Source organism: Ceratosolen solmsi, unplaced genomic scaffold (assembly GCF_000503995.2).
Source record: "Ceratosolen solmsi marchali unplaced genomic scaffold, CerSol_1.0 scaffold1, whole genome shotgun sequence".
Classification (NCBI taxonomy): Eukaryota; Metazoa; Arthropoda; class Insecta; order Hymenoptera; family Agaonidae; genus Ceratosolen; species Ceratosolen solmsi.
The window spans coordinates 12,436,198-12,449,637 of record NW_011948415.1 but is presented as its reverse complement, the minus strand read 5'-3'; the positions used below and the strand labels follow the sequence as shown (position 1 = coordinate 12,449,637).

The 13,440-nt window shown below is 25.4% G+C and overlaps 1 protein-coding gene across 1 annotated transcript; it reads left to right on the top strand.

The window, feature by feature from the left end:
- Positions 1-4,711: 4,711 nt before the first annotated feature.
- On the top strand, positions 4,712-8,974 carry LOC105359077 (lymphoid-specific helicase). Its single transcript, XM_011495553.1, has 7 exons — positions 4,712-5,070; positions 5,338-5,720; positions 6,160-6,752; positions 7,308-7,921; positions 8,002-8,396; positions 8,601-8,835; positions 8,925-8,974. The coding sequence occupies exons 1-7, from the start codon at positions 4,929-4,931 to the stop codon at positions 8,972-8,974; spliced, it is 2,412 nt and encodes an 803-aa protein (XP_011493855.1). The 5' UTR covers positions 4,712-4,928.
- Positions 8,975-13,440: the final 4,466 nt, after the last annotated feature.

Here is a 13,440-nt window from a genome sequence, read left to right as displayed (position 1 = left end):
GATTTATTTCAAAATAATTCCATAATTTATCATTAGTATAAAAAATTACTAAGTCTATTTTTGTTGTAAATTTTAATAAATGTGCTTATAAATAGTTACATAAAAAAAAAATATTCTCTGACCACAAATGTGCACGTAATACCGATGAATAAGAATTAAATTGTAATTATAAACAGATGTCAATTTATATTAGTTGTCTGAAACCAAAGTAAAATAGATGAAGTTGATTTGTTAAATCTTAAATAACTATATTATCGACATCATATTTTGTTATAAGTCAATGATTAAAATTCATATACACTATCGACAATTAAAGGGAGAAACAATTAGAAATAATTGAAACTGTCAACCATTATAATAGTTTTTTACTTCCGTTTAAGAAAATCTGAACAAATAGGTTCTATGTTATCAAATAACTTCATAAATTATTAAATAAATCTAATAATTCTTTAATTCGTCAATACAAAGAGTTTTATGATGAAATATAACAAATTGAATGATGTCTAATCACCAAAGTTTCAAGTAATGTAATGTAAGGTAAATTATAAATAATAATATGATCTATTTGAATTTGATAATAAATGCCATATTTAGTAATAATATATAGTTAATTTATTTCACTTATCATAAGCGAACGAAGTAATTTTTCAACCTTTAATGAAAATCAAGTAGATCTAAATGTTAAAAAAAATACTTGTTAATTATAACAAATTAATTCAATCTTTTGTAGATCATACCAATTATTATAATCTATAATAACTTATGCAATACTATTTTCTGTTTCTTATATATTTAAAAATATTAATATTGTTAGATAAATGTAAATATAGTATTAATAATTATAGTAAATTATAGGAACGAAGAATAGACAAATTCAACGCTTGAGAAAATTTTATCAATAATAAGCGATTACTGATAAATATTGCTATTATAGACAATAATATTACAATTCGTTAATTTTAAGTCCTCAAGGCTATTTATCAATTGAAAATAATAATAAAATAAAATAAATGTATCTAATAATGATAGTCGTTTCGTGAAATAATAAGTTAAAAAATAATTCCGGAATTTCTGTAAAACCAAAGGTACGAAGGTACTTAATATAAATAATAATAAGTGTAAAACTAAAATAAATAACATAGCAGTAATTATACATTACAAGCAACAATGAATGTAACAATTTTTATTGTTATTTTTATTGTTGTATTTAAAGTCTTAGTAATTAATGAGAATTTAAATAATTAAAAGTTAACAATTTTTCTCTACCATTATGTATCACGAAATTACATAGAAAATTTCCATCTAAAGCATGCGTTTGTTACAAATAAACTAGTAATACCTTTTATTAAATTACTCATTTAGTAAAAGTTGATGAATATTATCAGAGACCGAGTGTATGAATTAGAATGAAAATAAAATTGAAATAGAAGTTAATAAATCAATAAATAAAAAAAAAAAAAAAAAAAAAAAAAAAAAAAAAAAAAAAAACTACATAAAATCCGTTTTAAAATATAAAAATGAAAAAATTATTCAACTCAAAGGGATAAATTTAATATTATTAATATCGGGCTTTTCCCAAAGGTTTGTCTACTTTCCGTCGCAGTTTTTAAATTTGTTCCGAATAAAATCCTAATAAATATAGTATAATAAAACGGTCTTTATATTGATGTAATATACGTGACGAACCTTCGACCTGCACAACTTACCACAGACACTAGTGATTAAAAAAGATTAGACTGGTGGGAAGGGAACATTCGACGTGCATAGACCTGCACTTCACTATTGTTTCGTTCAGAAACTTTCAGAATATTGCAATAAATACAGATTGACGGGCCAACTTACGGTTGGACGTCTTAGCGAGCCAAGGCACATTTATCGCAAATTTATCGTATTCTCTCATTGACAGAGCAAAATGTTCCATCGCCGAGCATTTAATTCCACAACTTTATTGCAAAATTATTCACGTACTTTATGTAAATTATATACACATTATTATATTAAAATTTTAATAAATATCTTATTCAAATAACTAGTAAAATAATATTGATTATAGAGTTTAACGATTTTAACGTCTTGCGATCCAACACGATGATAATTAATATTGTTAATAAAATGTTATTATGTAATATGTTAAAGTATATGTTACATTACAATGTATTTTAATCGAAGAATTAATGGACGTTATTATCAATAATTCAAATACTTACCCTGCACCAGCGAAAGTCAAAATCATTGAATAAAATTTTTTTATTCTATAATACTGCTCGAACATTCAGATCTCCTCTAATAATCTCAAATAAATATCCTGCGGTTAATCGAAAGATAAACTCCTCTTGCCGTCGAATCACAAACTAAACGTAAATCAGGAGCACAACATTTATTGACAGTCGACACCCAAAGCACACCACCACTACTAAACTTCTGAAGGCTAACTGACAGAAAGCACGTAAAACCGGGTGTCCCTATTCTCGTCCTTACCCTCTCCACCTCTACATCCCTTTCTTATTTATTTAACCAACCCTATTAGTATGTTAAGCCTCTGCTTTTACGCAGAAGTACTTTTGAATTTAGTACAGTTTCAGTTTATGTCTGATTCTTCGAAGTCTGTCAATTTTTTGTTTACTATCGCAGTCACTTTTCCCCTACATGAATGAATAGTTTAATTTATTAAATTCTGACAATTACGCTCATTAAAACTTTTCAATAATTGAATACTTTTAATCCAATCATAATATTATATGTTTTTTCATGCAATCTTTATACATATATATGCATGTATTTATTTATGTATGTACGCATGTATATATATATATATATATATGTGTAAAGTAAAATTTTTTAAAAAATTATTCTTTTATTGTAATTTTCTTCTCTTCCATTTTATCGTAATCTTATTTTATTGCTATTAAATGCAATTAAATGATAAATAATAATAGCTATTTTGATTATATATATATATATATATATATATATATTTATTTTCGTTTTTTTTTTTTTTTAATTTTTTTATTAAAAATTATTATTATATACTTCACGCTCACGTTTGTTATTTTAATTATTTATAAGATATAACAGTATGCGTGATCTTTAGTGTTACGATGTAAAGTGACGATTTAGCGATGAAAATTTACTTTGTATTTGCGATATTAAATAATCTATCATTAACTTGAAAATAAATTAACTCTTCAGACTTGCTTATTGTGACATTTTGTGAAAAAATAAACATTTTTAATAATGTGGAATTCAACGTGGAATAAACGGATTTAATGATAATATGAAAAACAATCGGGGAAATAAACTTTATAGTAATTAAATAATTCTCGTCGGGTAATTAGTAGTACCTGTAGCCCAAATTATATCCTTTCCCATCGGTTTTATACAGACACTCCCAAGCATATGCTTATAATACCTTGGGGTTTTTCTTCAATTGGGCCGACGTATTTTGCCTGTGGAGTTTCAAAACTGTGAGTAAAATTCCGTGTACTGTGAAATACCAAAATGGGGAAGGTCTTGGGCGACGTCATTAATTATTGGGAAAACCCTTGGGGAAAGCAATGTATAACAACTGTATTTGCATGATTTTGATTTTCTTTTCTTTGGTAATTACGTATGCCCACTTTTCAATAATGCTCATTATCATATATAATTTTTTACTCACGCGCTTTTGAATGTCCTTTTTAATTTCAATTATTATATTAAAATTTCAGATTTAATTAATAATTTTTTATTCGTAAAATTTGAAATAATTATTGTTTATTTATAAAATAAAATTAAAAGCGGATTGGTTAAACGATAATAAATAATAAAAATTAAATATATTTTTTTTTAATATATCGAACTTCATTTTTTTTTTTTTTTTTTTTTTTTTTTTTTTTTTAATATACTTATTTATTTATTTATTTATTTATTTATTTTTTAAGGAACGTTAGACATAGTAAATTTTAGTAAATAACCGAGGATTCTTGTATTACTTCGCAAATACATATGTATAATGTACTTTTTGAAAGAATTGTATTATAAAGAATTCGCAACGGATTCTTAAATTCCTATTATTGAATACATTTTAGATTTTCATTATTATTATCATTATCGTTATTATATATAAACGGCTCGCTCACCGCATGCACATTAAATATTCTATTAAAATACTAAAAACGAATAGAACCGAAAGATTACAATTTTCAAAGCATAATTACATACCATTTTTCATTACAAAAAAAAAAAAACATTATTATGAATTTTAATGTATTTTTGTTAGATTCGAATGCTCCTGTGATTTTGCCAATATAATATATTCGCCTATATAAAGTAAATAACAAATATTGAATAAAAAATATTTACCAATGAAATAGTAAAATATTTACCATTCTTTCGTATTAAAATTAAATTGAACTTCTCTATTGTGCCTGGCTACATTAAGATATTAATATATAAGTTTCACATTAACGTCGATCGTTGGAAAATGCGTTTATAACGACGATTATATCGGAATTATTTTTTCAAAGCTCATAGTATTTAAGTTCAAGAGAAATAATTAACAAAGCCGAAGTAGTCGCATAATGAACTACCGTTAATAATATTTTAAAAATGTTTTTCAACTATATTCAACGTCCTCGTGTGCTCAAATAATTTTTGCTTCTATTTCTCAGAGTCGAGAGGGGTAAGGTGAAGCTAGGTTAGCTCGTTTGGCGGGAAAAGCGACGATAAACGTCCATTGTGAATTTTAGTTGCTTCTTTCACTTAGCGACTGATGAGCGATTAATTCCATCACGTGGTGTATTTTTTTATATTCCTCAAAGTTGTTGATTATTGCAAACCATAGTGTCTTATTTGTTTAAGTTTTCAAATATTTCAAGCAGATATATAATATAGGACAGAAGATTTTAAATAAGATTTGCTGCAGCTTTGCTGAGCATAACGATTCGGATATGGATTCATTACCTTTGGATCTACAAAATCTTGTTGGAGAAAAAAAGCCTGTTGTACAATTAGAGCGAATTAATCGTGAAATAACCAATATTTCAGAGGATTCTGGATTTTCTAGTACTTCGGATGGCTCGGTTAACTTGGGTAAGGGAAACAATTATTTATCGTTTTCACTTCGAATCATTGGTTTAGTGTTCACCTCGTTTTTCAGAGTAAAAAGTTGATTAATAAAAGTATTTTTTAGATTTTTCATTATTATTTAATTGTATATTATTATTATTGTTGTTGTTGTTGTTGTTGTTGTTGTTGTTGTTGTTGATGTTGTTGTTGTTGTTGTTGTTATTATTATCATTATTATTATTATCGTCATCATCATTGTTATTTTAAAATTAATTTTAATTTATACCGTAGAGTCTGGGGTTCCTACGATAAAAGAAAATAACAATGCAATTGATAGCGAGGAGATCAAGTTCGTTGATGCTGAATTTGTAACAAAAGATCTTGGCATTGACATAAAGAAACGAAAACCATTTTGGACAACAGAATTATTGGAACAGAAGCGTTTGGATCGAGAAGCTTATGAAAGAGATATTCAAGAAAAGCAATATAAACGATTAATGCATTTATTGACACAGAGTAAAGCATTTACTAATTTTATGTCAACAAGATTTAACGAGAGACTTAAAACTAAGAATAAAAAAATTGGTGGAAAACGAAAATTAACTGCTGAGAACCAAGATTCATCCTCGCCAAAGAAAGAAAAATTAAGCGCCGATGCTATTTTTAAGATGAAAGTAAGTTATAATTTAAATGAGCTTAAAATTTTATATCGGCGTCTCATTTAAATTAAAAGTAAAACAAGTTAAATAATTAAATTATTAATAATTAATTCTAAAGTCAATTTTATTCCTATTTGACAAGTGTGGAAAGATATATTCGAATTTATCTGTTTTAAGATACAAAGAGTTCATTTAAAATCATTGAATTATTAAATAAGATTGTTCTATAAGATATTTCATCGAATGCACATAAAATATTTCAATTGGAATTTTTAAAGATATAATATCACTAAATTTTAAGCTAATATGTTGAATTTCATTAATAAGGAATATCTTTCTAAAATATAATTTTCTAACATAAAATTGAAATTTTTTTTTTTTTTTTGTTTAAATAATTGAAATAATAAGGGTTGGTGAATTATTGAATAGGAAATTTTCTCTAATATTTTTATAGGAAAATGACAACAAAAAGAATAAACTAAGGCTTAGCGATGACGATATACAAAAAGAGTTATCATCCATGTCGGAGGAAGATTCGAGTAACAAAGAGAATATTGACTTTTCGGATAATTTTGTTCAACCAAAATATTTTCTTGGAAAATTACGACCTTATCAGAAAGAAGGTCTTAATTGGTTGAAGATTTTGTATGAAAATGGATTGAATGGAATTTTAGCAGATGAAATGGGATTGGGGAAGACCGTTCAAATAATAGCTCTTTTTGCTCATTTAATAGAAAAACAAATATCTGGACCATTTTTAATTATCGTACCGTTATCAACACTTGGTAATTGGGTATCTGAGTTTCAACGTTTTGCTCCTAAGATTCCCGTAGTAGTTTATTATGGTAGAAATGAAACAAAGAACTCAATTAAGGATAAAATTTCTAGAAGAGTACATATATCATCATCGTGTAGTACACATCCTGTGATACTTACGACGTATCAAATGGTGATGAACAATGATTATTTCCTAAAATTATTTCATTTTAAGTATATGGTTATCGACGAAGCTCAACGAATTAAAAATACCAGGTGTCGATTGTTGAAGTAAGCAAAATTCTTATGAAATTAAATAATATAATTAAATTAAAATTATAGTCATAAAAAGGTCTTGTATTAATGGTAAGTTATTGACAAATGTTTAACCCATAGAAAATTGAGTTTAATTTCATTATTGCAATTTCTAAAAGAACGTTTAACATTAATATTATTTTAATAAAAAGATTTACTATTTATAATAAATTCACAAATTAAAAATTAAAATTATGTATTAAGACATATGATTTATAATGTGAAATTGATAAAAGTCATCATGAATAGATTCTAATGATAATACTTATCAAAGAGAATAATTTCAAATTACATGTTAAAATTTATAATATATAGGCTAAAAAGTATTCAAAATGAAAATAAAATCAATTTTAAATAGTTAATCGATTTCTTATCTAATCCTATCTCTTGTAACATTTTTAAGAAAATATTTTATAATAACAAAATTACACAGCGATTTGTTATTTATATAGATTTTAAAGAATTTTTTTTCTACTGTAACTATAATTTGATTTTTTCTAGTAATTAATTTTTTGCTTATACTTATTTCAGGATACTAAAGCAATTGGAGTCAGTAAATCGTCTATTATTGACGGGTACTCCGTTACAGAATAACTTATCTGAATTGTGGTCTTTGTTAAATTTTCTTTTACCAGATATATTTAATGACTTGGAAGTATTTCAAGCTTGGTTTGATGCTAAACAATTGCAGGATGAGAATGAAAAAAAAAAATTATTCAAACAAGAAGAAGAAAAACATATTTTGTCCACGCTTCGAGAAATATTACAACCTTTCATGCTGCGGCGTTTGAAAGAGGACGTTTGCAAGGATATTCCTATAAATAAGGAAATTATAATATATACACCTTTAACTGAACTCCAGTACGATCTTTACTCATCCGTTCTAAATAGGCATTTTAATAAACATTATTCTGAAGAATTGGAATCTGTTATTATTGACGTCGACGGTGTAAGACCAAAGAGAAAGTGTACCAATAAAATTGATTTTGAAAAGGGTTGTTATAAGAGCAACATCGGAACAAGTGAAACTCAAAGAATTGGAAATGCAGATATTAATTCTGTAGATTATAAAGAATGGAATAAATATACAGATGTAACGGAAAAAAATGTTAATTATTTAATAAAAATAAAATATATGAACTATGGTATGGATTTTCAATAGCAGTATGTACGTTTAAAAATATTGAAAAATATTGATATTAATTTATAAATTATCGTGTTACAGTATCGGTTTATAAGCACATAGTAAATCATCCATATATACTTTATAATCCTCTAATTGATCCAAGCGAAGGGAAAACTATAAATGATCTTGTTAAAGATTCCGGTAAAATGATAGTACTCGATATGATGCTGAGAAAGCTCAAGAGTAACAATCACAAAATTTTACTTTTTTCAACAATGAGTATGGTTTTAAATATTTTGGAGGATTATTTATCTTGGAAAAACTATAAGTACGTTAGATTGGACGGATCGGTACTACATGCAGCACGTCAAGAAAATATCAATAAGTTTAATACAGATCCAAATACATTTATTTTTTTGCTTACTACCAAAGCCGGTGGTGTTGGTTTAAATCTCACAGCAGCGGATACCGTCATTATTTATGACAGTGATTGGGTATGTTTTAAAAATATATTAAAACGTTTTATAAAGACATTGCTTGCAATTTATTTTAATTTAAATGAACTTTGGTATATTTATTAGAAAATGTTGGCACATAAGCGAAAGATATAAATTTCTATGAAAAAAAAAAGTATTTTTCATTAGGAATATTATCGTTGTTACATCAACATTTGTCAAAGCAATGAAATTTTATTTTAGAATCCTCAAAATGATATACAAGCTATGGCACGTTGCCATAGAATAGGACAGACAAAACCAGTCGCTGTGTATAGACTTTGTAATAAAGGTACGATTGATGAGTTGATAATGAAACGTGCCAATGCTAAACGATTTTTGGAAAAAGCCATTATTTCAAAGGAAGAATTTTCTGTTAATAATAAAGAAGATATTTTGAAATTAAAAAATCTTCTGGACAATGATGCATTTAAAGTTTTAAACTTTAAAGGGAAAGGTAAAAAATTTCTTCATACAAAAATATTAACTATCATTATGTATTGATAATCAAATCCATTTTCATTATAGTTTATACCGATGCCGAACTAAACGAGTTATTAGATAGAAGTAATTGGTAAGCTCGACGAATTAAGTTCTTTATAATATTAGCCAATTAACTTTTCCATTGTAGATGCTCAGCTTTAAATTAAATCTTTTATTTATGTGTTTAATAATTATTTAATTATATTTTTATAAATTCGATTGTATTAAATCTTGTCTTAGATATTAATTTTATACAATTAACAAATGAGAATTATTTAATTAAGTTATCAGACATAGTATTGTACGATAAGCATAGTATGACAGTATTTGTACATCTCAAAGTTTTCTTATAAGAATTAATTGTAATATTTTTTAAATTGCGATAGTACTACGTTAAAACCATAGTCTTGTACATAATTTTGTACGCAATGATATTTTTAGTTTTTAGGAAAAAATAAATAGTGGTTTAATTTTTTAATATCGTATTTTATAAATCTTTTAAAACCGAACCAAAGACTCCCCCCCGCCTTTCCCTCAACAAATAAAATCAAATACAATATAGTGACGTTGTTATTTTGAATATATTAGTATAAGAATTGTAGTTAATTCGAGATAATTATAATTTATAAATAAAATTTTCGTATAATTATGAATATTAAAACAAAAATATCAAGTATTTAATATCATTAATATAAATAAAAAATTATATTTACATCGACTGTAATAATCAGTTTCGTTCTTATACAAAGAACTTACAGCTACTTTTATGATTTGCTAAATGGGAACAAATTGAGTAGATCGAAGCAAATGGGAATTTTTAATTGTTTTTAATCCTTTTGCAACGTCTCTCTCTCTCTCTCTCTCTCTCTCTCTCTGTCTATCATGAATGTCGAGCACTACTATACCTAACTATCTAATAGCCAGTTTCTTTTGTATAAATGCGCCTAAAAGCAGACATTATCGCGTACAGTTCTGTCTAGATATTATTAGAAAATTATCATTTTCTTATTGTCTTTAAATTTTTCTTCCACTATTTCGTAAAAAGGGGCTCTCATGGCTTTACCAGCATTTCTTGACGTTATTGCTACCGTTTCTCTTCGCTCGATTCTACTTCCTATTTTGTATTTTTTTTTTTTTTTTTTTTTTTTTTTTTTTTTTTTTATGGCATATCGAGAGCTGCACATGAATTCTTATGGTGTATTATGATCGTTGTTATTCACTTTTGCGGATCAAATTGTGTCGTTCTCTTCTAAAAAAAAAAAAAAAAACTGGCTAAATTATGAAAAAGTGCGTATTTTCACTAGGCTCTTTCACATTATCTTGCATATTATATCAACGAGCATCTGTGTAAGATCCTTAACTGTAAAAGTTATCAGCATTTAGGAATTTTTTTAATTTTCAATTGTTTATGTAGATTTGAACAGAGATAGCGATGCTATCCCTTATATCATATCTGGACGAGAATTTAAAAATACTTTCCATTTTAAATGACGACAATGTGATTAATCCGGTATTAACTTTTAATGGTATTTCAATATTCTCGATTGACGTTTCAATTACTTAGTACGTGAACTATGTAATGTCGTGACTATATATAACAGTTTTGAAAATTCATTTAAACATTTCTATCAGAACCACTTTTCAGCTTTCAATATTAGCTCATTATGAATGTTTAATAAATATAAGAAGCTAAGCATGTTTAATGGGCAAATTATGGTTATCCACTGGTCTAATGTGAGCATTCGCTGTCAAATCATTAAAAGTAATAATATTAATTATTACGCATGTCTGACAAATTAAATTATCGTTCTACTCGCCTTCTTCAACTTTGCTTGTAATTTTCAGTATGTGCAAATCATAAAACAGCCGTAACATTTCGTATAAAAAGCACATATTCAAAACTAACTTTTGCAAGAGGAATGCCTGTACTTTCATAATAATGCTTTTAATTATTGTAAACGACCAAATTATGAATAGTGCCTGATTAGTAGAGTCGCGATCATTTCCATTTTACCAGATAATTACATGCATTATAAGAACGAAAGTGAACTAAATATGTATTAGATGTAAATAATGTTATTAAGAAAAGTGTTAAAAGTATAAACGTGAAATACAGCTTTCAAAAGGTATAAAACCAAACGCACTCCCATGATTATTAACATATTCTTTTTTATACAAACAATTTATTATTGCTAAAAGAAAAACTACTATAACAGTATGGGTGTCAGTCTATGGTAGTCGATGAATCATTAATTTTTAAAAGAATTCAACCATTGCTTGGAGCATGGCCAAAATGTGCAATAATTTTCTTTTCACATCTGATGAATCTGTACATTTTCTGTCATTCGTATAATGCAAATTATATTGAAGCATGATCATTATTATTTAAATTTTCTGTTTCAATATAATATAAATAAATAATATATAGACGTCGAATGGATCGAACAATTTGAAAATATTTGATATTACTTTATGAGAAGTATTCACAAGACAATTAGAATTAGAATGACATTTGCGATCGTGGAATTTAATAGGGGACAATTGAAAATAACATTCAAATAAAATCGATAATATTATAATAAACAATTAAACAGGCCTCATTAGCAACAAAATTTTCACATACTAGTGATTTTATTTTATTTATTTTATTATTATTATTATTTATTTATTTATTTATTTATTTTTTTTTTTTTGAAAAATACTTATATTTCAAAGCTACACGAAAAAAAGGTAAAAGTATCGAATATATTTAATATATATATATATATATATATATATATATATATATATTTGTAGTGCTAGTGATGATTGAAGAAATGGTCTGGATGATAATATTTAATGTTCTAATTAAATAGCTAAAATCGCTAAAGTCGTAAATAGCTTATTCATAATATTCAATTACTCTTAAGAATATTTCTAAGAATACAATATTTATACAAAGTATTATGCATTAGACACGTTCTTGGTTTAAATAATCCGTAAATCATCCAAACAAATGCGTGCATAAGAGATTTTTTAATCAACAACAACAAGAATTTTCAAATCGATTGAAAAATGCATGATCAAAAATTTTTACTGTTTTATTTTATACAAATTTATTATCGACAAAAATCTTATAATTGGAAATCTGTTACGTCGATGAATTTTAGTATTTAAACTAATAAGATGTACAACAGAAGAGTTGTATTATAAAATATGAACGAATATTCATGTTGTGAAATGAAAACGAATATAGCTAGCTACATAACAAATTCAATCATTGAAATTTCTTTAATTTTAAGTATAACGTATATATTATAAGTATTACGTATGATATAAATAAAACAAAAGGAAAATGCTATTTAAATATTTGTCTCTCGTTTATTTCTATAAAAGCTTTTCTCAAAATGATCCATCGAGAGACAATGTTGCCTATCAATAAATTGATTGACATTTTGGGAAGAATCTAGTTTGTTAAAAATTAGATGAACCATAGAATAATTAAATAATAATTTATAATGCCTGAAATTCTCCTTGTTGGATTTTAATTTTTGTTGAAAAGTCAAGCTTCGAAACCATAGTTTTTGCAATGATTTTATCACACAATTTTTAACAATAAATATTAATGAGTTTTATATAAATAATGTGGAGTGTACAGCTTTTTATTATAAAATTCACTAGAAGTTCAATCAAATTAAAAAAACGTTCATCAGAAATATAAAAAAATTAGCTTGTAAGTAAAAGATATGTGGCTTATTGATAAGAAAATTCAACTTCGTGCACTAAGGTAAATATACATTTTTTAAATAAAATATATTGAGATAAATCCAATTACACTATTCTAATGTAATATAATTAATACAAATTATTATATATGCACATACATATGTACATAAATTATTTGTAAGTTTATCATGGTATTATAGACTTGCTACATGAATTTCAATGAATAACTAATTAATTAAAGAGTACATAAATGTTTTTATAGAATAGATATTTGCTGAATATCAAACTCAACAAATGCTCGATTATCTAGTGATTATCTTAGGGTTCGTATATAGGGTGGTTATATTTTTTTAAAGTTAATCTTTATTTTATTTATCATAAAAAAATAAAGTAATACATAATTATTTTTACAATTTAGAAAAATACAAAACTGTACTTTCTCAACATTCAGTAGTTTAGCAATAAAAATTTCTGAATATAATTCTATCATTTGTTTGATTTTCTATACAAATAATTGCTGGTTCTGCTATAATACTAAAATAATATTTAAAGATCTTTGTCTTCATTTTAAAATAATGGTAAAACGGTCACGCGTCGGGTGCTGAACAACAATGAAATTGATGAAATTGATATAATACAAATTTCAAAATTTATGATAATGTAAAACTATGAATAAATTCAACAAATTAATTTTACTTGTATTTCAAAAATAAAAGTATATGTCAAGTATATCATGTAAAAATAATTTATAAAATATTTATATATATAAAAGAAAAATATATATATATATATATATGTATATATATACATTCATACAAAATTTTCTAACACACATTTATAACATTATCAACCTGAT